This window comes from Microcaecilia unicolor, chromosome 2 (assembly GCF_901765095.1).
Source record: "Microcaecilia unicolor chromosome 2, aMicUni1.1, whole genome shotgun sequence".
Lineage (NCBI taxonomy): Eukaryota > Metazoa > Chordata > Amphibia > Gymnophiona > Siphonopidae > Microcaecilia > Microcaecilia unicolor.
Genome location: NC_044032.1, coordinates 563,045,253 through 563,073,197, shown reverse-complemented (window position 1 = coordinate 563,073,197; position 27,945 = coordinate 563,045,253). Strand labels below are relative to the sequence as shown.

Genomic DNA, 27,945 nt, shown 5'->3' with positions numbered 1-27,945 from the left:
GCCGTGCCAACATAGTAAGCGCGGTAAGTGCCGCAGGGGGGTGCCTGCCTTCAAGGGCACCACGCCGTCAAGTTGTATTTTTTAAAAAAAACCTTAGTCCTCCGCTCCGTCCCCGATTCCCCGGTGCTTTAAGTTTACCTTGCTCCGCCTCTGATATCTGCGCAGCGTCAGTGAAAGCGCTGCCTGTCTGACGTCTCTCCACCAGCCTTCCCTTCGCTCGTTCATTCCCTCTGTGTCCCGCCTTCTTCTGACGTCATTTCCTTGAGGGCAGAACACAGAGGGAATGAACGAGTGAAGGGAAAGCTGGTGGAGAGACGTTAGGCAGCGCTTTCACTGACGCTGCACAGACATCAGAGCCGGAGGTGGAGAGAAGTAAATTTAAAGTGCGAGGGGGGCGCACGCGCATACAGGGGGGCACCAACTGATGGTCTGCAGGGGGGCGCCAGAGACCCTAGGCATGGCCCTGCCGGTAGGAGTGGGGGTGTGCGTGAGAGAACAGTGAAGATGAGTGCTCCCACCCAAAAAAACATGGTTGATGGTTACACCCCTGATTGTTACTGCCCTCTTCAAAAAAGTGTTTACTCACACCAAATAGACAACCCAAATGCTTCAAGAAGAGCAGTACAATTGTGCTCATCAAAGAACAAGGGCTGTGCCTGAGGGAACATTTGGCATTCTCAAGACACAGTTTAGATGTCTAGATGAAACAGGGGGAGCGTTACTGTATAATCCTAAAAAAAGATGCTCAAGATATTCAGTCATTGTATGCTGCTTACTACACAACATGGTGTATCAGTGTCAAAAAGGGAGATTCCTGAAGGTGCCACTCAGGACTCAGACAATGAGGCTGATACAGCTGCTGTGGTCTCACATAGAAGCCAGCTAGTCAAGCAAGGCTTTTCACCATGAAGGTAATATTTAATTTTTAGTGCAAGGTGATGTGAAACTGTCAGGTTGTGTGCTACATATAGTGAACAGAGCTCGTAATGTGTGTGATCATTGTTGAGCCCTCCAAGGCATAGCCAACATCATGTATACATGTCTCTGGTTCTGTTAAAGTGAGCCTTCCAGGGTTTCTTGTGGTCTACAAGGTGGACAATGCTGGATGTGCTACTGTGCCAGGATTCTCAGCTATTGCTGCAGCTATGGGTGCTAGGTTTCAGCAGTTGCTTGGTTGCAACAATGCTGGTCTGATATACAAGTAGCTAGTCAACACAAATAATGGGAATGAAACCCTGGGTGTCCTACACAAACTGGTGAGTATAATTCATACTAGCACTATGCTTTCAAGAAGGCACTGAGATTATCTGCATGGAGAAACAGTTACAAACCAAAAACAGAATTGGCACCATGGTGGGCTTCCATGAATCCACTGGGATAACCATCACAGAATGGCAGTTATAACCCTGATAACCAGCAGACTAGTAAACACAAAGAATGGCATTTTCAAAAGGATGTCCAAGTTGGTACGTTGATGGTGGTGCCTAATCTCTGCAACACAACCAAACTAAAGCACGTAATGGACATAACACAACTCTTCCGTTCTCCGATTCCCTAATGTGGCTGTGCCACATGAACGTGATCTCACCACAACATCACCCTGTATTTGTTCACACCGGAGCCTGCAAATAGGTGGGAAAATGTGGGATACAAATGTAACAAATAAATAAATAAATTCAGACCTATGACCAAGGAGGTGCATAAATCTCAATAGAGATGAAAAGTTGAGATCTTTCAATGTTTTGTATTCATCTGAGAATTATATTTTTATCACACTGTTGTGACTAAATATTCCTAGTTTGTCACTGAGTAAGTCAAAGATAAACAGTATGCTATAAAATAGTCACATAAACATCCATACAGAGTGGAGTAGTCGTATAATGATTAGAATAGCAGGCTGAGAACCAGGGGTCCTTAGCACCTAGGCTCAAATCCCCACTGCAGTCTTTTTGGACACAGATGTCTCTTCCCCTTCTGAAATCAGAGTTGGATGTTCATATTTTGGCCTCTCCCTAGTCCTGCCCAGATGAAGTCCCCTTGTGATAAGGATATACTATAGTTTTAGATGTCCATGTCCTGGATTTAAAATATTGGGATTTGGATATCCATGCAATATGGACATCTAAATACCGTTTTTCAGACATCCAGCAATGGACAGAGCTTCTAAAATAAGGGCCAAAACTTCAAAAGAATAAATCTTAACATGGAAGTATATCTGGGTGCTGATCTTGTCAGAAGTGAAACTGAAGACTGCAAGACCTGAAGCGGCCTACCAGCAGGGGTGGTAAAGATCATTACAGAAGCACATTTTATGTGTATTTGTGAGGAAATGGAGTATGGTAGGTGAAAAAGTCAGGGAAAATGTGGGGAAAGGAAGTTGGGTTAGGCTGCATTTGGGAATTAATATGCAGATCTGTACAAATGTAAGGGTCTGCATGGGCCATTTTGGTCTTTATGTGTCATCATTCGCTACGTTACAATGTTAACATGTGAGCTTAAAGAAGGTTTTCAAAAATAGAAATGCTGAATCTTTTTTACACCTGTGGTTATAATCAGCCAGTTGTATAGCAATGAATATACATCACCAGACGTTAGACATCAGAAACACGTAGCAGTATGGTGAAGAACACTTTATTGATGATCTGCTTGAAGCAGCCTCATTTCAGCATACACCTGCATCAGAGGCATGCTCTCATATCTAAACTATAAATAAGCTTATTTTGACATAAAATAGAGAGGGCCCAAGCCCATATTCAAAGTGACTTAACCAGACAGGAAAGTCTCCTGCTTGGTTAAATCGCTTGTGTCTGCCTATTCGCTGACATTCAGCAGCTCTTAACCAGACATGCCATTGACTATCAGCACTAACTGCCCCAGCACTGTCTGGTTAGTGCTGGAGTGGTCCGTGAGTGGAGTTGGTACTTAACAGGTTAGTGCCGATATTCAGACTGCTAACTGATTGAGTAAGTGGCTAAAGTTAGGACAGCAAAAACACTGTCCTAGCTTTAACAGCTGAGCTAACCGGGCACCTGACTGAATGTGCCCGATGATCTTTCAGATGGTAGCATGAAGGATTTCTGGTGCCCTCTCCTCTCCTTGATCCCATCCCCCTCAAAACAAGTCTTCGACCAGACCCCCATCCCCTGTAGGCCCCACCAGGCCTACCTTTGATATCCTTAGTTTGCTAGGGGTCCTAAGAGCTCCAGCCCATTGCAGCTCCGGCCTCAAAATTATCATTGTGACCTCTATCGGCAGTCTCATGGTCTAAGCTGAGCAGGAGACCTCCACATACAGTCCTGCCAGTGAGGGGGGAGGTGTGCTGTTTCACGATCACATTTTCAATAGTGAGGGACAGGCAAGTTCTGCAGGACTCCAGGGAACCTGCCTGTCTGTAGAGATTGAAAACACAATATTGAAGCACCACCTCCTACTGGTAGCAATGCAGTTGAAGAACCCCTGCTCAGCTTAAGAGGGAACAGTGCTCATGGTCCTTACAGAATACTAGCGTAAGGCAGCATTGAAGCAACTACATTTGGATGCCCGCTTATGCTATGCCAATGGCAGGTGTAAATGGGCACGCTTAAGTGTAGCAAGCTACATGTGTAAATTATAGTATTCTTATAGTATGCTTCACCCACTAAGCAAGTTCCATGTCTATATTATAAATAGCACTGAGCGCGCTGCTGCTATGTATTTGCATAAGTGAACATTTTCCTGAGTAAATTGCAGTTTTCTATTAATGTAAGAGCACAAACTGCGCCTATATTTAAAGTGACCAGTTATAGAATGAGAGGGTTAGTAAACAACAAACCCCATTTTACAAAGAATGTAGAGACTGGAATTGAGACATCCAGGTCTGGAAATACTCAGTTCTGGCAGTAATTTAGAAAAGGCTCTGACGACACAGGGCCTTTTCTTAAATAGCTGCTGGAGTGCATGCGCATTTTCCAACATAAATTGAGAGATAATCCATTTTAGAAATATACACATGGATATAATGAACGGCACTTACCCTGAAGCTTCCACATGGAAGTAGCTCCCCACAAGTAGCTGCCCCATTTTACAACCCTACCCATGTAAGTGCTGCTAATTATATAAAGAGACCACAGTTTTAATTTGGTTAAGGGGAAATAAAAAACAGGGGATTAAGGAGAATCAGGCCAACCCTGTTTCTAGGTGAACTAAGGTGTGTGTGTGTGGGGGGGGGGGGGGGGGGGGGAGGGAGTTATTAATGTGGCTACTGTTAAGATGTGTTATTTTACTGTTACCCCAGTTATTAGTAACTAGGTCTCATTGCATAAAATGGGATCTGTGCTAAAACAGAACAAGTCACTGGTAAACTAACACGTCTGACTAGTAGCCTGCATTAATAATTACGCCCCTTAGTGTCTACTTAAGGCAGCAGAATTTGGGAGGCAGCAGCACAACTCTGGTGCCTGCGATAGCCTTCCTCCTTCTAGGTCTGCTGCTGCCATCCCCCACTTCCTCCTCTGTCTCTGCAAGAAGGGTCTGCGCTGAAGTGCTATCTCCTCGCTCCCTACCCCAAAGTAGATTTCCTGTCAGAGACAGGCATGACATGGAACAGCTTCAACGCAGGCCTTTATCTACAAGGCACATGCAGTGCAGAATCTTTCTTATGCTCAGGGCTGGTATAGGAGAAGATAGGAGGTGTTGGCTGTGGCCCAAAGGTGTGTGTGTGTGTGGATGGGGAGGGCAATATGCTAGATGTAGGGTAGGGATAAAAATAGCTAACTTGGGGTGGGGAGGGAGTTAAAGGAGAAGGAGAGATGCTGGCTATCTATAGGGGTGGGATAGAGAGAGGAAGAGGTAATGATAACTAGATGGGGGGAGAAGGGAAGATAATGGTAAAAGTGGGGGGAGCTGAATAGGGGAGGGGAGATGTTGGCAAACTGGGGGCATAAGAAGGGGAAGGGGAGATACTGAACTATGGGAGGGGAGGAGTGTTAAAGCCTATAGCTGCACATGGGAGGGTGAATGGTTTAAGGTTCACCTAGGGTGTTGAATATCCTTGTGCAGCTCTATAAAGCCCTGGCCAAAACGAGTACTTTTCTAATATCTGTGCATGGCTCTGAGCTGGTGTAAAACCCAACAGGGATATATTCCCTCATATATATTCCCTTTATGAAATGCAGAATACTTTTGTAGATTTTGCCCCATGCATACCCCACCCAACCCACACCCCCAGCACACCCCTTGAAATATCTATATGTTACGGATCTCCATGTATAAATAATGGCTTTCTAAAATCACTATTTAAATGTGTATGAAATCTACACATGTAAATACTGCTATTTGCACATGGAGATGCTTCTAAAATAAGAGCTAGTGTGTGTTAAATCGCATTAAAATGCAAAACATTGTTAAAGCATGTTAGTAAATCTAGCTGTAAACATGATCATAAACCTCTTATCAGGCAAAACAGCAAAGGACTAATGTCTATATCTGAGAAAAGCCACGTATAATTTTACAGCCACCGCCCTAAATTAGATGTCATATTGCTAGTCAGAATTTGCAGTACAATTTGTTCAGTTCTTCTGGGAAACCTCTTGTCGCCCCCCCCCCCACCCCCCCACCATAGCTTTCTAGTAAGAAATCTGGCACTTGCTCAAGAAATATGTTCAATACTGTTAGCATTTACAGTTCACAAAGACCATGCCTATATATTTTCCAAAGATCATTCAACATTTGTGTTCCACTTGCTCAAAAGCAGATGCTATTGATGGCCACTTTTTTTTGCCAGGCACTATAATTATAACTTCCATCTGTTGTGATTCTATGTATGGTAGGTTTTTCAGGTTTTCTCTATGAAGTTAATGTATGCAATAACCTTTTGCTGAAAGAAAAAAAGAATTGTAATTGCTTTGCTATTTTATATGTAAATATATAAGAAAGATTTTGTATAATAAGTACAAAAGCCTTTATGTTGGAGTAAAATGTTTATTTAAATACAACAGCACAAAATTTACTTATTTTGATTTTTACTTCAGGGTATATTACATGTGCCAAGATGGCCTTTCTATAAATACAGGGTTGATCTTAGTTACAATGTACAAAACACAAACTATTGTTCTCTGGGAATACTGCAACTTATCACAAAAAACAGATGAACCAGCACAATAAGCTAGAACAAAATATACTGTAGAATGACTACTACCAGGAATATAGTTCATCTTCACAGGAAACAGAAGCTTTATGCCAATCCCAGTTGATTTCATTTAATTAAAAAGCTGAAAAGAAAAAAGAAAAAAAGTAAATTGTTCGCCTTATAACTTATTTCTAAATAGGGATTTAAGAATGTAAGTTCTATTTTACTCCACAAATTGAGAAGCTGTAACTTCTTTTAAAAAATATACAGTATGCAACACAAATATGAAAACGAGAACAAACCTAGCATCTTTTTTTCTCATCCATGATTTGAGAAACCATGATTTGAGAGAGTAAGCTCAGTTATCACTGCTGCACAGATCGAATGATCAAGTTAATTTCCCATAGACAAAATAGGAGAAAAGTCTTGGTAAATTATGCCCTAAGCTACTACTACTACTACTACTATTTAGCATTTCTATAGCGCTACAAGGCATATGCAGCGCTGCACAAACATAGAAGAAAGACAGTCCCTGCTCAAAGAGCTTACAATCTAATAAGCTGCTCTAAAGTACCATATGCAAACAAAAAGAAGCATAAATATTTCTGTATCTACGTGGACATTTGGACACACGTGTGTGAGTGGTGGGAAGAGTTACTAAGGTGGGAATAATGCATGTAAAATACCACATTATTATGCAAATCAAATAACACAGCTTGTGTTTAAATTTTCATGGTACATTATTCATGAAAAATGGGCAGCTTGACTCCTAGAGGTAGTACCATGAGATCCCTATTAGGGGTTGACTTGCATCATTTTGATGCCAGAAGCCTATGGATCAGAAGTGACTGGGTATTGCTTCTGTCGCCTACCACTAGATATCAGGAATGTGCCCGGCTGGTCCGGGAGGGGGAGGGGGGGAATGGTAAGGGCAGTGGATGATCTTTTGGGAGGTGGGGGTTTTGTTCTCAAGAGAGTGTCTCTCTTCCAGGGTAGAGGGGATGAAACAGAGGGTGAGGTTCTCTTGGGGAGTGTGTGTGCATGTGTGCAGGAGCTGTATCCAGGGATGGAGACAATGGGGTATCTGTTTTAGGGGGCTTTGATCAGGGTGGGAATCTTAGTTGGAAGGGGGATCAGAGGTAGGTGCAACAATTAGAAAACCACAGTGTCTATAAAAGATAGCATGCCTGACTTGTGACCTATTACATGCATTTACCGTGGGAGTCACCAGCCTGTGGTACTGAGGTAAAATACTGCTTAGTAAAATATGCTATTTTACTCCAGCTTAGTTACTTCCCCCATACAATACTATATATGCATACACAAGAGTGATTTTCAAACAATATTAATTTATGAATGAAAGGACAGCAAGTGTGACACATCTCAAAAAGTGAGATCCACCATCACGGTGACTGAGATTGAAGGCCAGTGAGTAAGATTTTCTTGCAGTGCCTCTGAGGTATAAATCTGAAAGCTCTGCATTTGTGTTTGAAATACTACCGAAGCTCTAGGGCAGTGGATCTTAACCTTTTTTCAGTTGGGACACACATGACAGATGACGCTTGCATATGTGATACACTGCATATGTGACCCTCATGGACCTTTTAGTTTGACATAGTATAGCAGTTCTTATACTACTATTACTACTTAACATTTCTAGAGCGCTACTAGGGTTACACAGCACTGTACAGTTTAACAAAGAAGGACAGTCCCTGCTTGAAGGAGCTTACAATCTAAAGGACGAAATGTCAAGTTGGGGCAGTCAAGATTTCCTGAATAGAGGTGTAGTGGTTAGGTGCTGAAGGCGACAATGAAGAGGTGAGCTTTGAGCAAGGATTTGAAGATGGGCAAGGAGGGGGCCTGGCGTATGGGCTCAGGGAGTTTATTCCAAGCATGGGGTGAGGCGAGGCAGAAAGGGCGGAGCCTGGAGTTGGCGGTGGTGGAGAAGGGTACTGAGAGGAGGGATTTGTCTTGAGAGCGGAGGTTACGGGTAGGAACGGAAGGGGAGATGAGGGTAGAGAGGTAAGGAGGGGCTGCAGATCGAGTGCATTTGTAGGTTAGTAGGAGAAGCTTGAACTGAATGCGGTACCTGATCGGAAGCCAGTGAAGTGACTTGAGGAGAGGGGTGATATGAGTATATCGGTCCAGGCGGAAGATAAGACGTGCAGCCGAGTTCTGAATGGACTGAAGGGGGGATAGATGGCTAAGTAGGAGGCCAGTGAGGAGTAGGTTGCAGTAGTCAAGGCGAGAGGTAATGAGAGAGTGGACGAGAGTTCGGGTGGTGTGCTCAGAGAGTAAAGGGCAAATTTTGCTAATGTTATAGAGGAAGAAGCGACAGGTCTTGGCTATCTGCTGGATATGCGCAGAGAAGGAGAGGGAGGAGTTGAAGATGACTCCGAGGTTGTGGGCAGATGAGACGGGGACGATGAGGGTGTTATCAACTGAGATAGAGAGTGGAGGGAGAGGGGAAGTGGGTTTGGGTGGGAAGACAATAAGCTCGGTCTTGGCCATGTTCAGTTTCAGGTGGCGGTTGGACATCCAGACAGCAATGTCGGATAAGCAAGCTGATACTTTGGTCTGGGTTTCGGCAGTGATGTCTGGTGTGGAGAGGTAAAGCTGGGTGTCGTCAGCATAAAGATGATATTGGAAACCATATATATAGCAGTTCTTATGAGTTAAATGTAAATATGCTCAGTATTTAGGAGAAACAAACAAACAAACAAAAATAAAAACACCTCTCTCCAACAACAGGTCTAGATCAGAAATAGACATTTCTCCATGGAAGCCTTTCCCCAGGGTCCATTTCTCATGTCATCTCAGCAATAACCTTCAAAAACCCTAACTCAACATGCATATAGCAAATATGTTATACAACAGTAGTTCCAATCCTAGCATTCAAACAACAAGAATCCTGCCTATGACTAGGCAGCACTACAAATATAACACTGGACCCTAAAACACCCCTACACCTACTACAGGTAAAATGAACAAGTGAGCCTGTTACAGATTTATACACAGAAACTACACGTAAACAGAATATCACACTTTGGTCACATGCAAAACACAGACAGACCCTCACCAAATACAAAACAAAAGATCCCAAATTAGAAATAGAAATATGAAGACAAAAATTGAATTGGGAACCCCCAAGAAGTCAAATTCGGTATGCACTGCAATACTGGTGAAATAAAAAATAAATTTATTTCCTCTTGTACATTACAAGGACATTTATGTGCATGTTTCCTAAGGCTAACATATTTCAGTTAATTAATTCAAAATTAAACATTTTTGTTCTACCTTTGTTGTCTGGGAATTTTATTTTTTTAATCATGTTGGTCCCAATTTCTCTTTTCTGCTTTCCTGCCTGTTTTCTGCTAATTCTCTTTTCAGTGGCTGCTGTTCATTTATCATTTCTCCTCTCTCCTCCTGTCTTGTTCTATTCCCTTATTACATCTGTCTCTAACAAATTAATCTTTCCCTTTTAGCGCTTTCCTCCCTTTCTTTTTTTTCTGCCCCTGTTCGCTGAAATTTCACCCTTTTTCTCACTCTCCAGTTCTCCATCTCCTTCTTTTCACTTTTCACCTTTTGATTATACATCTCCTTTCCTTATCCTGTAGTTCTCCCATTTCCATCTCACTCTTTCCCCAGCCTCCTATTCCCTTCTATATTTCATCTACTCACCATTACCATGTTTCTACACTCTGCAATAACTACTCTCCTTCTCCTCTCACTCATTTTCTTCAGAACCTCACATGGTCTCTCCACCATTTCCAGCATATCCCCTCCCTCCACCAGGTACCTCCTCTCTCACTCCACTCTTGTAGTCTGACACCTCCCTGTCCCTTTCCCTCCCCCTCTAGAATCTTCCTGTCCTATCTCGCTTACCTTCCCCACTCTGCAGGCAACATCTCCCTTACCCATCTATCTTCCATTCCCCACTCCGCAATCCAACATCTCCCTGTACCCACTTCTTTCCCAACAATGTGGTATTTCTTGTCTTCCCTCCCCCTAAAGTGCTGCATTTCCAGTTTCTCCTTTCCCCCCTAAAGCATCTCTCCTCTCTAATGTGGCATAAGACATAACCATCCAAGTGCCAGCATTCTCCTTAATTTGTTGTGAGTTGTGTTCCTTCCTCAGGTTGTAGCAGCATGTGGCACTTATTTTGTTATTAGTTCCAGTGTGCATAGTGTACTAGGAGTCAAAGCATATTAAACATCACTTGCTGTTTTGACCCGAGGAAGGAGTGCAGCTCATAACAAATTAAGACTGTTGCTGGGGCCTGTGTAGCCATGTCTCCTGCTGTTACAGCCTCCTTAGAGCTACTGCTTTGCTTGTGCCAACCCTCAGATATCTTCTGAGTCCTCACAACACCCTGGTTGAGAAATCACTGCTCTAGTGCAACACTTTGAGGATGCCTGGCATAGAGGTTAATGGTCTTGCAACTTCTTTCTCCCTTTCCCCAGGGTCCAGGCTCTCTCCCTCAGTCTCATATCCGTGGTCCAGCTTTTCTCTCGCTTTCTTCCCTCCTGCTCTTCTCTGTGGTCAAGCATCAATATTTCTCTCTCTCTTTTCTCTCCCACTGCCCAGCATCTTTCTTTCCCTTATACCAGGGGCTTAGCCAGGCTTCGGCAGGAGGGGGGTCCAGAGCCCGAGGTGAGGGGGCACATTTTAGCTCCCCCCCTGGCGTCGCCGACCTCCCCGCCATTGCTGACCTTGCCGCCAACTTTGCCCCCCTCTGCCGATGACCCTCTCGACCCCCCCCGTCCCGCCGCCAAACCACCGTCGCCTACCTTTGCTGGTGGGGGACCCCAACCCCTGCCAGCCGAGGCCCACGTTGTACATGAAGGACACCAGAAACAGAAGGAAGCCTTTTGCGAGAAGAGAACCTCGGCTGGCGGGGGTTGGGGTCCTCGCCAGCAAAGGCAGGCGACGGCGGGTTGGCGGCGGGAGTGGGGGGGGTCGAGAGGGTTGTCGGCAGGGGGGTCCAGGGCCAAATCTACGGGGGTCCAGGGCCAAATCTACGGGGGCCCAAGCCCCCTGGCCCCACGTAGCTATGCCACTGCCTTATACCCCTGGGTCTGTCATCGCTCCCTCTCTCTTCCCTCCCTTTCATTGTCCAGCACCTCTCCCTTCCTTCTTGGGTCCAATCGCTCTCTCTCTTGCTCTTCCCTCCCTCTCTCTTATTGTTCAGCAACTCTCTCTTCCTCCCCTTTGCCCCCATGATCCAGTATCTCTCCATTTTTCTGAACGTCCTCAAACCCCATATCTACTTTAAAACGTCTTTACCTCTACAGTTTGCTGGGGATCTCTGGACTTCTCGCTTAACTGGGCAGAGTTCTGAATAATCATAGCCTCTCCTGTAGGTTTGCTATTTAGCAAGTTGAATCTCTGTGGGTCTGGGGGGGCATCATAGTTTGTTGGGCAATGCAAATATAGTGGGGGAAAAATGTGTGCTTCAACACTGGATCCCACAGACACTACCTTCATATTGGCAATGGCGGTGTGCTTCACACAATCTTATGTTGTTGGAGATTGGTGATGCTTGCCTTACGGAAAAAAAAAGAGACAATTTTGGATGGTTTGGGAACCTTACATGTAAGATCTTTCCCCTAATGCGAGGAGCCTTGTATTAAAATGTCATATCCTTGTAGTGATATATTGAAGATCATCTACATTCATATTTTTGGGAAGATGGAAGGGTGGGTGGGGTGTTGGGTTGAGGGACGGTGGTGGGTTCCTTGATAAGAACACGGGAGGCTATAAGAATTAAAGCCATAGGCGCCCGGTATAAGAGGCTTGGAGAGGCTAAGCCTCCCCTGCTGTGCTCTGAGGGGTTTAAATTGTTGATTTACCTCCATCCTCACAGCAGGAGCTGCAGTGAAAGCCCTCTAGCCTTGTGTAACCAGTTGTAGAAATTGGTTTATGGTTTGTTTACCTTACTGCCGGAAGAGCAGGGGGGGTTGGCTGGAGGTGTCCTGGGTTGCCAGGGAGATATTTAACAAGGATGACTTCCTGACCTGCACTGAGGACAGATAGCAGCAGAATCGGACACTGGGCCAGCATGATCAGAAAAAGTCACCAGACAACAAAGGTAGAAAAGATCATTTTATTTTCATTATAGTGTTTGGAATATGTCCACTTTGAGAATCAGGAGCTCAACATTAAAAGTTTATATTTATTTACTTATTTATGGCATTTTATCCCACATTAAACATGAATTAGGGTGTTTTGTGGCTCTACATGAGAATTGTGTATTAGGTTCTGCCCAGTGTAATATTTATGGTACAGCAAGGTTCTGAGTGTGTTTTTGCACAAAGTTGTGCATAGTGTTTTGCAGTTGAGCGATTGTGCTTAGAATATGCTTTGAGCAACCACTTTATTCTTTGACATATGATACATATCTAATATCTAAATTTAATAAAAGGTATTAATTGTGACTTTTATTTTTATTTATTTATTTTTTCTGTGTGTTATCAGACAATTATGGATTTACGCTCCACCCCTGGCCCCACCCCCTTTAGCCTCCCCAAACAGTTGGGTCACCGACCGCCTATGATTAAAGCCTCTTGCAAAGTCCTTTATCGTGTGCATGACTTGTTTGGGGGGAGGGGGAGGAGGAAAAACTTACACCTCAAATGGTGTATTTATTGACAATATGTTCTTTTCCTATTCTTGTTTACAAATATGGATTTTCTGCATTGTTCACATTTTGTATTCCATTTGCAATAAACAGATTTAAACATAAAAAAAGGAGATTAAATACTACAAGATATGTAAACAAACAGACCAAAAACATACAAAAATCATCATTGATAATCATTTATCTGGATAGCAGCACTTGCTATGTGGATAAGTGCTGCTGGCCAGTTATATCCTCTAATTTTCAGCAGCAGTATTTGGATACTGCAGCTGAAAATCCTTACAGAGTGCACTGAAACAATTGTTCCCTTTAAGCTGAGCGTGTGCCCTCCAACTGCATTGCTACCAGTAGGCGATGGTGCTTCAATGTTGTGTTTTCTATCTCTAGAGACAGGCAGGTTCCCTGGAGTCTGAAAATGTGATCATGAAATAGCACCCCCCACTGGCAGGACTGCAGATGGAGGACTCCTGCTCAGGTTACAGTGAACAATGCCTGGGACTATCTGTGTAGTGCCGGGGCAGTGCAAAGCCAAAGTCTAGACCTTCCTTTAAATTATCCAAAAAGAAGTATTATGAAGTTCACTATCCAGAAAACTTTAGAACAGGAAAAAGCTATCCTAAAATTATCTGGATAGCAGACTATTTCTCCTATCCAAATAATGGTGGCACATTATTATTATCAGAACTTAATATACTGCAAGTGATCCCTGAGGTTACTATGCAGTTTTAAATTTCTATTACAGGTAATGTGCACTGTCTCTAATGGGATCACAATCTAAGTTATATTATACCTGGGGCAATGGAGGACTAAGTGACTTGCCCAGGGTCACATGGAGCCGCAGAGGGAATTGAACCTGGTTCCCCAGAATCTCAACTCACTGCTGACTACCAGGTCCACAACCTGCTGCACTAACCATTAAGCCACTCCTGCTGCTCTGCATGTACATTCAGAACCTTCTACTATCCAGATACCTGTGCTGAATATACAATCATAATTTAAGTACCACAGCCAACATTTACAAAGAACTCCAACTGCAGTATTTAAATTCTGGTCCGTATGAGTTCTATATTCAAAGAACTTATAAGTGGGCAACTTATCCAGACAACTTTAACCAGGTCTTATACATCTGCTAATGAATACATCCCGATAAAGGTAGAAAGGAAGAACTCATTTTAGGCTGGTGACTGATGTAATAATCAGAGTGCTCTTAGAATATATGATGTTTTGTAGCATATAATAGAAAAAAGGGCTTCCAATAACTTCAAAAATGCTTCTAAATAGCTTATGCATTTCTTCCAAGATACTCAGGGCCTTTAAGTCAATTCTACATGTAATGTGAGGTTTTGTTTTTCACTGAAGTTGAAAAATAGTTTTCATCCAGAAATTTATTGAAGTTTTGTATCATTAACATAAAAGGAATTTGATTATAACAGAGCAAGGCAGCAGCATTATGAATGACAATGAGGTGTTACAGCTTTTCTCACCGAAACATGAATTGTTAGGACTATGGAAGGCATGGTTTGGGATACACTGGGAATGGTGCAATATGTTAGTTGTGGTTACAACACAACCATTTGAGGCATATAAATCTTGACTTTTGATTTAGTCCACAAACTGTTCCAATGTCATGTTGACGATATCTTACTATAAAAATAAAATATATTTTGAAACAGTTTTTCTATTGGAGCTAAACCACCATATATTTGCATCTCAGAGATAACAGAGGACCCACAGATGTATGATCGAAATCTCTTTACCAGATCCAGAAACCATCTGCAGTAGTGACCACACATTTGTTTGCAACTTTCTTACAATCAAGGTTACTGAGAATTCTTCTTTTGTTCTTATAAGTCTGGTTTGAAGATACTAGGTTATGTTATCTTGACATTCAGTAAGCAAATGTGTTCTCTATAAATAAGACATTACGGAGTCAATATGCAGCCCGTGAAGATGTTCACAGCTGCAAGCTGTGTTAACCCCAGATATTCAATGCATGTCTGGCTCCAGGGCTCAATATCCGAATTAGTGCGACAACATGAAATCTAACCGCATATCGGCCAATATTCAGACCGGGGTGCTATTAGCTTTGCAGATAAAGGTAGGACAGACTTTGAGCTGTTCTGTCTTTATCCACTCAGTTAACTAGTTAGTGGGCTGATTATCCCTGCTTCGGCGGTCAGAAGGGATATTCAGCAGCACTATTTGGTTAAGTGCTGCTGAATATCTGGGAATGGCCAGCTCAGAAGGGTTAAATTCTTTTGAATATCGCCTTCTACGTATTTACAAAGTCAAAATGACATACAATCTCTCTTTAGTCCTTAACAGAATAAAATTCTACTTGGGAATATTTAAATTTAATAAATCTTAGATTCAACATTACCTATATGGGTATCCATGATATTTTGAGCGAAATATGGACAACAGAAAGCTGAAGAAGAAGACCACTAATCCAAGTCCCACGAGGCAGATTACTGAAAAGTAAAAGGAAAGTGCTGTTACTTATGAAAATAGCCTAATTTAACCTATTTTTTTCTATGTGTGTGGGCAACAGGTGACATTTTAGAGAACAAACATACCTGATTACTGGTCTCAAGCTCACAAACCCCTTTATCTACTGTTAAACGATACAGATCCTCGGGATCACAATAGTATTGAGTATTGCGTTCAGTTCTGGTTATTGTATCTCAAAAAAGATGTGGAAGGGCATAATCGAACGGGGCGCCCATGTTTTCCTGAGGGCATCCTCGCAGGACGTCCTCACGAAGGGGCGGGGAAACCCGTATTACCGAAACAAGATAGGCGTCCATCTTTCGTTTCGATAATATGGTTGGGGACGCCCAAATCTCAACATTTAGGTCGACCTTAGAGATGGTTGTCCTTAGAGATGGTCGTCCCCAGTTTTCAGCGATAATGGAAACCGAGGACGCCCATCTCAGACACGACCAAATCCAAGCCATTTGGTCGTGGGAGGAGTCAGCGTTCGTAGTGCACTGGTCCCCCTCACATGCCAGGACACCAACTGGGCACCCTAGGGGGCACTGCAGTGGACTTCAGAAATTGCTCCCAGATGCATAGCTCCCTTACCTTGGGTGCTGAGCCCCCCAACCCCCCCAACCCACTCCCCACAACTGTACACTATCATAGTCCTAAGGGGTGAAGGGGGGCACCTCGATGTGGGTACAGTGGGTTTGTGGTGGGTTTTGAAGGGCTCACATTTACCACCACAAGTGTAACAGGTAGGGGGGGATGGGCCTGGGTCCACCTGTCTGAAGTGCACTGCACCCACTAAAACTGCTCCAGGGACCTGCATACTGCTCTCAGGGAGCTGGTTATGACATTTGAGACTGGCAAAAAGTATTTTAAAAGTTTTTTTTAGGGTGGGAGGGCATTAGTGACCACTGGGGGAGTAAGGGGAGGTCATCCCCGATTCCCTCCAGTGGTCATCTGGTCAGTTTGGGCACCTTTTTGAGGCTTGGTTGCAAGAAAAAATGAACCAAGTAAAGTTGGCCAAGTGCTCTTCAGGGACGTCCTTCTTTTTTTCCATTGTCGGCCGAGGACGCCCATGTGTTAAACACGCTCCAGTCCCGCTTTCGCTATGCTTCCGACACGCCCTCGTGAACTTTGGTTGTCCCCGCGATGGAAAGCAGTTGAGGACACCCAAAATTGGCTTTCGGTTATGCTGATTTGGGCGACCATGGGAGAAGGACGCCTATCTTGCGATTTGTGTTGAAAAATGGGCGCTCTTCTCTTTCGAAAATAAGCCTGATAGTGCTAACCAATCAGCGTAGGTTTAGTGCATGAGTCCCTACCACCTACAAAATAGGTGGCGTTAAGGGCTCAGGCGCTAATAAGAAAATTAATGCGTGGCCATTAATGGGAAAATAGAAAATTCAGCCATTTTACCCCTGTAGTTTGGTAAAAGGGCCCCTTAGTTACTACAAATTGATTGCCTTATAAATATTTTTGAGTCTTTTGTGTACAATTTTAAGTTGAAGATCTTATCAGGATAAAAGGTAACTTTTAAATTTTAAAAGTGCATATCTGAGTGAACCATTGTTTTTGTGCAGAGGATTTGCACCTAGTGAAGACCTTGGACCCTCCCCCCCCCAAAAAAAAAAAAAATCAGGGCCTATTTACTGAGATATACAATTTTATTTTATTTTTATTTATTTTACCTCTTGGGGTTGGGAAGCATGAACTATCAGTTACAGTGGATCCAGGTATGTGCAAAAAAAAAGAAAAAAGAAAAGATTTTTTTACCCATAGAAATCACTGTGAAAATTGGACTCCAATTATTTTCGTTTAATATGCAGATGGTTAGTGCACTGCACTTTATGGAAAATTTGAACATTTGTTTTAAATAGGCTAATTAGCTAATTTTCCTTTTAAAGAAAAGTTGATGAGCCAAGGGCACTCTTAATGTCTCTCAAAATTAGAACTGTATTTTTAATTGCCTATTAGATCTCTTTCATGTTCCTGCCAGCGCCAATGAGTTTGTTCACATTCTTCAGGACTGAATATAAGTGAAAGCAGAGATATGGGGAAAAGCTGACAAATACTCAACAGGAAGTCCTTTTTTCTTTATTTAAAGATAATGAAGGCAGTCTTTTCTTGAGCAAGCAGTTTCTTTCTTCATGTTGTACTATGCAGGACTTTTCTCTCTAACTTATATCTTCACCACTCTCAATATACCTAAAGGCAAATTTTAGATACTTCATTTATGTGAGGAAATCATTGCTGAAGTGTAAAATAGAGACTAAAGCATTATTTTAGAAGGGTAGGTCTGCTAATGTAGTTCCGATGTAAAATTTGCTCTCTCTCTCTCTCTGCCCTCCAGGAATACATGAGTAAAAAAAAGTTCTGCAGAACATACAAGTAGAAATGTCCCAAAACAGGATGACATCTACATATAGATCTAGGTACCGAAGAGAGGGTGAAGAATGTTTTTTTTTTTTTTTCTGGCAGTCGGTTGGAAGCCATCTTTGTGTTTGGACGCACTTGGTTTGTTTTGCTGCCAAAGTTGATGCAGTACTGTTTGAAAGAAATTTTTGGATTTTATTTACCTTTGCAGAGAATATTAATTTGACCCTCGAGGCAGCACATTTTTGCATCAAAGCACAACCTGTGTGGGGTCTATTGCACTAAGGATTCTTCATGGTTCCAGTCTTGAGGGCTTTTATTTGTTGCTTTGGTTTGTGTACTTTTGGACCCTCTCTTTTGCTACTTAGAGAGAATGGATATTTATTATTTGGATTTTGCTCACAGTTTATATACATATGTATCTTGGAGTGGCTGCCATCTGCACATGTAAAAGCCAACAGCCATTATGGTCACTAGCACGTAGAAGTGGCGGTATATCTGGATTGCATACATGTAGATTACATGTAAAAGAAACAGATTTTCACAACATAAACATGCCCACCTGCTCCATGGATGCACATACTTTCTCTGTGGACGTAAGTGGGTATGTTTCTCCACCTAATACAGCAGTCACAAGTGGATGTTCGTCAGACAGCATCAAACCTTGCAAGTTGTTTGCTCTGGTCTTCTCCTCTTTTTATTTAAGCACCGTACCCCCTACTCCCTGAACTATTCCCTATGACCTCCCAGCAGCACCACTTAGTGGTGACTAAATACCTTCAAATTTGCTCACATTCTGCTAGAACATCCTCTTTTTCAGTGGTTTCCCCTACCCTCTGAAACAGTATTCCAGTCCATTTACAAACAGAACTCTCATTTTTAAGGTTTAAGGCTATCCTTAAAGTCTACCTCTTCTCTAAAGCATTTCCACCTGACCCCAAATGATCAGAACTTGCCCTGACCCCCTTCACTACAATTGTATATCATGATATAACTATAGTAGGTTTTCTTTTTAATATACAATGGATAATTTTGTTGGATTCACTACAAAGTCAACAAGGTGGATGTGGAATCAATTAGATCAAAAAACTCATAAACTACAAAAATGACCCACTATAGAGGCAAACAAGTATATGTGAAAGTGAAGCACATCTCTCTATATAAAACACACCTCCAACGTTCGAATGAAGCCTCTGTTAGCCAAAAGTGAAGGGGGTGAGATCGCATTGTGTCTGCCCCGCCCACGCATCAAACGTGATGACGTCGAGGGCGGAGCAATGACACCAACCAATCGCAACGCTCGGCAGCGAAGCGTCAGGGAAGGAGGCGGCGCTCTCAACGTCTAGCCTTCCCTTCGCTGTGTTCCGCCTTCTTCTGACGTCAAGGATGACGTCAAAAGAAGGCGGAACACAGCGAAGGGAAACCTAGACGTCGGGAGCACCGCCTCCTTCCCTGACGCTTCGCTGCCGGAACCGCCACGGAGGTAAATTTAAAAACAAGAAAAAAAAACAAAACCCATGTTGGGGGGAGAGAAGAGGGTGGCCACTAAAGAACAACAATGGGAGCGGGAGGGCAGGGGACAAACGACAGCATGGATGCGAAGGGGGGGGGGGAGAAGAGGGCGGGCCAGGCTGGGACATGGGAGAGAGAGGAGCATGGATGCAAGGGGGGGTCATGGAAGGGAGACAGGGGACTTGCTGGAAAAGGATCAATGGAGGCGGCAGGGGACAGAGGAGCATGGATGGGCATGGATTGGGAGGGCAAGGCTCAGGGAGAGAGGGCAATTGCTGGAAAGGGATGAATGGAGGGGGCAGGGGACAGAGGAGCATGGATTGGGAGGGCAGGGCTCAGGGAGAGAGGGCAATTGCTGGAAAGGGATGAATGGAGGGGGCAGGGGACAGAGGAGCATGGATGGGCATGGATTGGGAGGGCAAGGCTCAGGGAGAGAGGGCAATTGCTGGAAAGGGATGAATGGAGGGGGCAGGGGAAAGAGGAGCATGGATGGGCATGGATTGGGAGGGCAGGACTCAGGGAGAGAGGGAAATTGCTGGATAGGGATGAATAGAGGGGACAGATGGGCATGGATGGATATGGATTGCAGGTCAGGCCTCAGGGAGACAGGGCAATTGCTGGATAGAGAAAAATGGAGGGGCCAGGTGACAGATGAGCATGGATGGGCATGGATTGGAAGGGCAGGACTCAGGGAGACGGGAATTGCTGAATAGGGATGAATGGAGGGGACAGATGGGCATGGATGGATATGGATTGCAGGGCAGGCCTCAGGCAGAGAGGGGAAATGCTGGATAGGGAAAAATGGAGGGGCCAGGTGACAAAGGAGCATGGATGGGCATGGATTGGAAGGGCAGGACTCAGGGAGAGGGGAATTGCTGGATAGGGATGAATGGAGGGGACAGATGGCCATGGATGGATATGGATTGCAGGGCAGGCCTCAGGCAGAGAGGGGAAATGCTGGATAGGGAAAAATGGAGGGGCCAGGTGACAAAGGAGCATGGATGGCCATGGATTGGAAGGGCAGGACTCGGGGAGAGGGGAATTGCTGGATAGGGATGAATGGAGGGGACAGATGGCCATGGATGGATATGGATTGCAGGGCAGGCCTCAGGCAGAGAGGGGAAATGCTGGATAGGGAAAAATGGAGGGGCCAGGTGACAAAGGAGCATGGATGGGCATGGATTGGAAGGGCAGGACTCAGGGAGAGGGTAATTGCTGGATAGGGATGAATGGAGGGGACAGATGGCCATGGATGCATATGGATTGCAGGGCAGCCATCAGGGAGACAGCGTAATTGCTGGATAGGGATGAATGGAGGGGCCAGGTGACAGAGGAGCATGGATTGGACTCACACTTTCACTCTGACTCTCAAACACTCACTCTCACATATACTCTCCCAAACATACACACTCCGAGGAAAACCTTGCTAGCGCCCGTTTCATTTGTGTCAGAAACGGGCCTTTTTTACTAGTTATAACTAAAGGAAGGAAAAAGCCACAAGGAGCTCAAGACTTACCAGTCTAAAGAGCTACAGGTGATCAAAATGACCCATAAAGCGATCAATGTGATCTATTCCTCATCATTGGCTAAAAAACCTTCCTGTGTTGTCCAATATTCTGCTTCACAAATTATAGAAAGACATGCAAAATCACCTCCCAATAACTTCGGGTATCAAATACTCCAATATTTCCAAAAACATGCTCAGTCCAAAGCTTAGGGATAAAGAACTTAATACAGTTGTCTGTCTTGCAGTCTCTTATTCCACTTGAGGCAATCATCAGGACCGATGAAGCAGTAATTTCTGAATGTTCCCCCCCCCCCCCCCGGAGTTATGAAGTTCTTAACCTTTGCAGCCTCGGATTGTGGACCCTGAAGCAGCATTGCTCATCTAAGCGGGAGCAAAACACTGGCCAACGTCTGTCTTGCAGTCTCTTATTCCGCTCGAGGCAATAATCAGGACCAACGTTGGCCAGCGTTTCGCTTCCGCTTAGATGATCACTGCTGCTTCAGGGTCCACAATCCGAGGCTGCAAAGGGAAAAAAACTGCATAACTGCAGGGGGGGGGGGGGGGGGGCATTCAGAAATTACTGCTTCAAACAGAACAGAAATGGATCTTCCTTTTAAGATCTCTGGAACCTAAGGGGTTAAATTCCAGAACAGAATAGTGTCATTTTGTCTAAACCTTTTTTGATTGGCTATGTCCAGGTCTAGTGTCTGACGTCACGCTAAGTTTTAAAAGTCGCCCTTTTTTTGCGCCTGCAGTGTCATCAGACAGTGGAGGTTTGCTGAGATACTGTTGTTTTTGTAAGGACACAGTATTTGTTCTTACAAAAAGTATTGATTATGTGATTACCATTTCAATGATGCGGCAGTTATACAGTTTTTTTTTTTCCCTTTGCAGCCTCGGATTGTGGATCCTGAAGCAGCATTGCTCATCTAAGCGGGAGCGAAACGCTGGCCAAGTCGAACAGGGGACAGCGACAACTCCGGGAAACAAAAAGAATTGTCTTCAATATATCTGATAAGGTCTTGACAAATTCCCAAGTGAGTGTACTGGAACTAGGTTTATCCTTCGTTCCCACCTCATGGTATGATGGCTGTTCCAATCGCAAACAACTATATAGATTTATCCGCAAACTAAAGCTTAAATTGTTTTTCAACCAAGAAGAACAGACCAATACTGAGGTAGATTTTCAAACTTTTATGTCATCCTATCGTCTACCTTCATCATGGGTGCCTCCGGGACCACCAGATGTGCTGCTTGAAGTGTTTCAATGACTGGTACTTCGAGATCTTGACGTTATGGAACAAAAATTAGAATATGTGCCCTCAAACCTTTCTAGATCTCAAAGAACAGCCATTAACAGCTTGAAAGCAGATAAAAGTATTATGATATTACGAGCAGACAAAGGCGGAGGAGTGGTCGTTCAAAATACTGAAGATTATTATGTGGAAGCAAATCGTCAACTATCTGATACAAAATTCTACCAACCTTTAGATTATGACCCTGGGCTAGAATTTCAGCAAAAAGTAGATAATATATTAATGGTATCAGCTCGGGCTGGCACTATAACAAATAAAGAATATCGATATTTGGCTAAACCATACCCACGTACACCATTTATATACTTTTTGCCAAAGATACATAAACGATTGAAACACCCTCCGGGTCGTCCAATTGTTTCGGGATGTGAATCTCTTAATGAACCCCTATCTCAATATTTGGACTTTTATCTACAACCCAGAGTGCACCAGACACCTTCTTATCTCAGGGACTCAGCTAATTTGCTACAAATCTTGCAAGAATTCCAATCGTTGAATCATTCTCTCACTCTTGTATCTCTCATTGTCATATAATTATATACCAGCATTCCACATGATGAAGCTTGTAGCCTGGTTAATGGTCATCTTCAATAGCTTGAAATGTCTTCTGAAAAAATTACATTCCTCAATGCCTTAACTGACATTGTAATTAAACAAAATTACTTTCAGTTTGATAAAAAATTGTTCTTACAAAAACATGGAATAGCGATGGGGGCTACTGTTGCCCCTACCACCGCCTGTCTATATATGGCTAATTTTGAGGAGAAATTTGTGTACCTTCTAGGTTTGCAGTCAATATTTTTTTATGGAAACGTTTTATAGATGATGCAATTCTCATATGGGCTCGTACAAAAACGGAGCTCCAACAATGTTTTCATTATTTAAACTCAGTGGACAGAAATATTAAGTTTGAAACTTCAATTGGAGATCAGTCCATTAACTATTTGGATATTGCCATCCATATCCAGGAAGGGAGGTTCATGACAGAGGTCTACCGAAAAACCACAGACTCTAACACTCTAACTATCATAGCTATCATCCAATGGCTTCTAAAAATGGCATACCAATGGGTCAATTTTTACGTATTAAGAAATTGTTTACTTCTGATGAGAGCTTTAAGAAATCTGCTGTAGATCTATATAATAGGTTTAAGAATCGAGCCTATCCTAATAAAGTCATCAGGAAAGCCTTTAAAAGAGCTACAAATGTCAATTGACATTGGCTGGTGAATCCACCATCTAAACCACCAGAACATAATGGAAGACTTGTTTGTGTATTACCACACTCCCGTCAAACAACTGCCATCAGGAAGATTATCAACAAACACTGGTCTATGCTTGCTTCCCATGGTTTTGACCAAAAATCTATGTTTGCCTACACACGTGACCGAAATTTAGGGGAAATTTTGTCTTCTGCTAACAATCCCTCTCAAACGTATGATACATTTAGAATGAATAGCCATACAAGTTGTGGCCGATGTGTATATTGTCAGCATGCGTGGCAAACTACTATGGTCATTAATCCTGGTACGGGGAAACCTTATTTTCTTAAGGGCTCCACAAATTGCAATTCTTCCCAAGTTATTTACGGTACAGTATGCACCTGTACCAAATGGTACATTGGGCACACTAATAGAAAGATCAAACAAAGGATTGGGGACCACTTGAGTAATTTGAGGAACAATAAGCGAGAGGCACCACTCGTAGACCACTGGCAGCAAACTCAACATGATATTAAGGATTTGAGATTTGTTGTTCTTTTACAAAGTTACTTGCCTTTAGGGGGGGATGTACCGTGAATTCTCCTTAGAAAGGAACAGGAATTTATCTACCGATGGCAGATGGTGGCCCCTAGTGGCCTGAATAGGGAAATTGAGTGGCAAACACTGATCTAATTTTGTTTTTCCCGCGCTTGAATATCAGCTGTTTTCCTATATAACCATTGCGCATGTGTGGGCGTTCTTTTGTAGGTTTTTGACCGGGTTGGACGTGGTCCCTCCCTGGCTTTGCTGAACAGTGAGTAAACTATAATTTTTGCTTAAAAAGTTCTTTAATGATATAGTTTATCTAGATTATTAGTTTAGATTTTCTTTTTTGATTTATTAATAGATACAGTTTGGTTTTTGTTTGGGGTTTTTAATGTTTTTATTTTACTTTTGTATATCAGTTCCCCTGAAGACACCGATTTACTGGCGAAACATGGCCTATGTTGGGAACAGGGAATTTTGAAAATTCACCTTTGCACTGATTCAGATGAAAAAGTGTTACAGTAAACATTGACTCAGTGCAGCGTCCACATATTATGTTTCACTGAGGCGCTGCACTCACATATTGGGAATTGAGTGAAGACCAGTAGTTCCGTCCACACCCAATCTAAGCTAAGTAGTTTTAACACTTGTTCTTACAGTGTTTGAAATGTTTGCTACTAAATGACAATATTTGGCTGGAGGTAGGGTGTGCAATGATGTGAGTAATGTGTGTATATGCTTCTCAACTCTTTGGGTTACAGTAACACACCAAAAAAACTGAGCACAAAATTATTTAAACAGTGGTTATAATTTTTTGTTTATTCTTTTATTTTTTGAGTTTGCACAAATTCATATTTTTAGTACGTTGATTTGAACCATGGTTTATGGATATATTCATCAGTTAGAATTTAATGCCAAGAAGTGCAGGGTGATGCACTTGGGGGGCCGTCTTAGGAATAATGTCAGGAAGTACTTTTTCATGGAGAGGGTGGTCGATACTTCAAATGCCCTCCTGCAAGAGGTGGTGATGAAAAAAAATGGTAACGGAATTCAAAAATGCGTAGGATAAAAAATGGTAACGGAATTCAAAAATGCGTAGGATAAACACAAAGGAATCCTGTATTGCAGGCATGGAACCAAACAAGCTTATCTGTGATTAGATGGCAACACCAGTAATTGGGAAGCAAAACCAGTGCTGAGCAGACTTCCACGATCTGTGCCCTGATCGCGGGTGGACAGATTCAGCTTCCATAACTGGAGAACAAGGCCAGTGCCGTGCAGACTTCTACGGTTTGTGCCCTGAAAATGGCAAGGACAAATCAGGATCAAGTATACATATCATATCTTATACTATTAGTTTATTTTGTTGGGCAGACTGGATGGACCATACAGGTCTTTATCTGCCAATCTATGATGCTACTATTTTCTTTTATTATTTCCAGCATTTGATATACTGCAAATGATCCCTGAGGCGACTGCGGATTATGTAGAAGTGCTAAGTACAGCCATTTGTTTCTCTATTGCTGGAAGCCTTTGATCTCACAGGCCTGGTCTGAATTTACAACTTTTATTTTATTTTTTTTATTTGTTACATTTGTATCCCACATTTTCCCACCTATTTGCAGGCTCAATGTGGCTTACATAGTACTGTAAAGGCGTTCGCCCTTTACGGTATGAAAAAATACAAAGTGATATTCTGGTAGAATAAGGTTCATGTGTAACAGACACATTAAGGAATCGTGGAGCTTTAGTTTCGTTGTGTTGCAGGGTTCAGGCATTTAAGTTGGGTCGGTAGTGTATGCCTTTTTGAATAGGTTAGTTGTTAGTGATTTCCGGAAGTTTTGGTGGTCATACATTGTTTTCATGGCTTTTGGTAGTACATTCCATAGTTGTGTGCTTATGTATGAAAAGCTGGATGCATAAGTTGATTTGTATTTGAGTCCTTTGCAGCTTGGGTAGTGGAGATTTAAGTATGTTCGTGATGATCCTTTTGTGTTTCTGGTTGGTAGGTCTATGAGGTCTGTCATGTATCCCGGGGCTTCACCGTAGATAATTTTATGAACCATGGTGCAGATTTTGAAAGCAATACGTTCTTTGATTGGGAGCCAATGCAGTTTTTCTTGGAGGGTTTTGGCACTTTCAAATCGTGTTTTTCCAAATATAAGCCTGGTTGCTGTGTTTTGAGTGGTCTGAAGTTTCTTTATGATTTGTTCTTTGCAACCCGCATAAATTCCATTGCAGTAGTCAGCATAGTTTAGTACCATTGATTGTATCAAGTTGCAAAATGTTTCCCTTGGGAAGAATGGTTTCACACGCTTGAGTTTCCACATTGAGTGGAACATTTTCTTTGTTGTAGATTTCACTTGGTTCTCTAGTGTGAGGTTACGGTTGACTGAAACGCCGAGAAATTTCAGGCTGTTTGAGATAGGGAGGGTGTAATCTGGTGTGTTTATGTTTGTGGGTTTGTTCGTGTTGTATTGGGATGAGAGGATAAGACAGTGTGTTTTTTCTGTGTTGAGTTTTAATTGATGTTCAAGCTGAGCTTGATTTTGTTGGTGATTTCTGTCAGATCATGCTTGTAAGGAATGTATATTGTGACACCGTCTGCATAGATGAAAGGGTTAAGGCCTTGCATGGATAAGGACTTGGCTAGTGGGGTCATCATTAGGTTGAAAAGGATCGGTGATAGTGGTGATCCTTGAGGTACTCCGCAGTCTGCTTTCCACGGTGGTGATATGTTTCAGCTTGATTTCACTTGATATGTTCTAGTGGTTAGGAAAGCCTTGATCCAGCTAAGTATATTTCCACCAATCCCGAAGTAATCTAGGAGTCTTAATAGTATTTTATGGTTTACCATGTCGAACGCACTAGACATGTCGAATTGGAGGAGAAGTATGCTTTTACCTGTTGCTATTTCCTGCTTGAATTTGGATAGAAGAGTAATTAGTACTGTTTCAGTGCTATGGAGGGGGCGAAATCCTGATTGTGATTCATGTAATATTGTGAATTTGTTTACGTAATCAGTAAGTTGTTTGGTTACCAAGCTTTCCATCAATTTGACTACCAATTGGATAGATGCTACTGGGCGGTAGTTAGTGATTTAATTTATTTTTTTCTTGGTATCTTTTGGTATTGGGGTGAGTAGGATGTTGCCATTTTTCTTAGGGAAGATACCTTGTTGAAGCATGTAGTTTAAATGGGATGTGAGGTCTGCTATGAAGCGGTGGGGGGCAGATTTTATTAGGTAGCTGGGGCAAATATCCAATTTACAGTGAGTGTTGGAGAACCTTTTAATTGCCTGGGTAACTGTTTCGACGGTGAGGAGAGCAAATTTTGACCAGGTTTGGTCCGCTGGGTATTCACCAGGGGTTGGGTCCAAACCATTGATGAAATGTTCGATGTCGGTGTTGTCCTGAGGTAACGTGTTACGTAGGTTTGCAATTTTTTTCTTTGAAGTATTTAGCAAGATTGTCTGCAGATGGGATGTCTGTATTGGATGTGGTGACCAAGGTGGTGTCTAGTAGTTTGTTCACGAGTTGGTATAGTTTCTTCGTGTCTTTGTAATCTGGTCCTATTTTAGTTTTATAGTATGATCTTTTGGTCTTTTTTATTGCATATTTGTATTTTCTTTGTATTTGTTTCCAGGCGTTGAGTGTGTGTTCATCTTATTTTATTCCAAGCTTGTTCAAGTTTCCTGGATTGTGTTTTTATTTTTTTCAGTTCTTCGTTGAACCACGGTATCGAGTTATGCCTATGTGAGGTTCTTGTTCGTAAGGGTGCTATTTCGTCCAGTATGCTTATGCATCTTTTATCCCATTCTGAGAGGTAGTAGATGGAGTCCGTTTGTGCTGTCCATTTGTTCTCGTATATCTGTTGCCAGAATGTGTCCGAGTCTATTTGGCCTCTTGTGCTATAGGTTGTGTGTTCTTGTATATGGTGTGGACTCTTTTTCCGCCATTTTAGGGATAGATTTAGTTTGTAGTGGTCGGTCCAAGGGGTTTCTGTCCATTTAATTTCTGTTATTATTAGGTTCTGGTCTGTGGACAGTTTGTGTGAGATGAGGTCGAGTGTGTGCCCTTTGACATGGGTTGCTTACATGTGTGGCCATTTAAGATCCCATAAGTGGAGAAATTCCTTGCAATCACGTGCGTTGGTGGAGTTTGGGTCTTCTAGTTGAAGGTTAATATCTCCTAATACTAGTATATTGGAGTTGGTTACACAGGTGTTTGAAATGAAGTCCATGAAGTTTGACTGGCT

At 42.8% G+C, this 27,945-nt stretch overlaps 1 protein-coding gene across 1 annotated transcript in view; it reads right to left on the bottom strand.

Annotated features, from left to right (window-relative positions):
• Positions 1-5,958: 5,958 nt before the first annotated feature.
• TUSC3 (tumor suppressor candidate 3) overlaps positions 5,959-27,945 on the bottom strand; it is a 180,313-nt gene continuing 158,326 nt past the window's right edge. Inside the window, exons 9-10 of the mRNA XM_030191432.1 lie at positions 15,127-15,217; positions 5,959-6,248 (exon numbers count right to left, since the gene is read on the bottom strand). Coding sequence (XP_030047292.1) covers positions 6,233-6,248; positions 15,127-15,217 — 107 coding nt within the window. The 3' untranslated portion in view covers positions 5,959-6,232. The remainder of the gene's footprint in view (positions 6,249-15,126; positions 15,218-27,945) is intronic.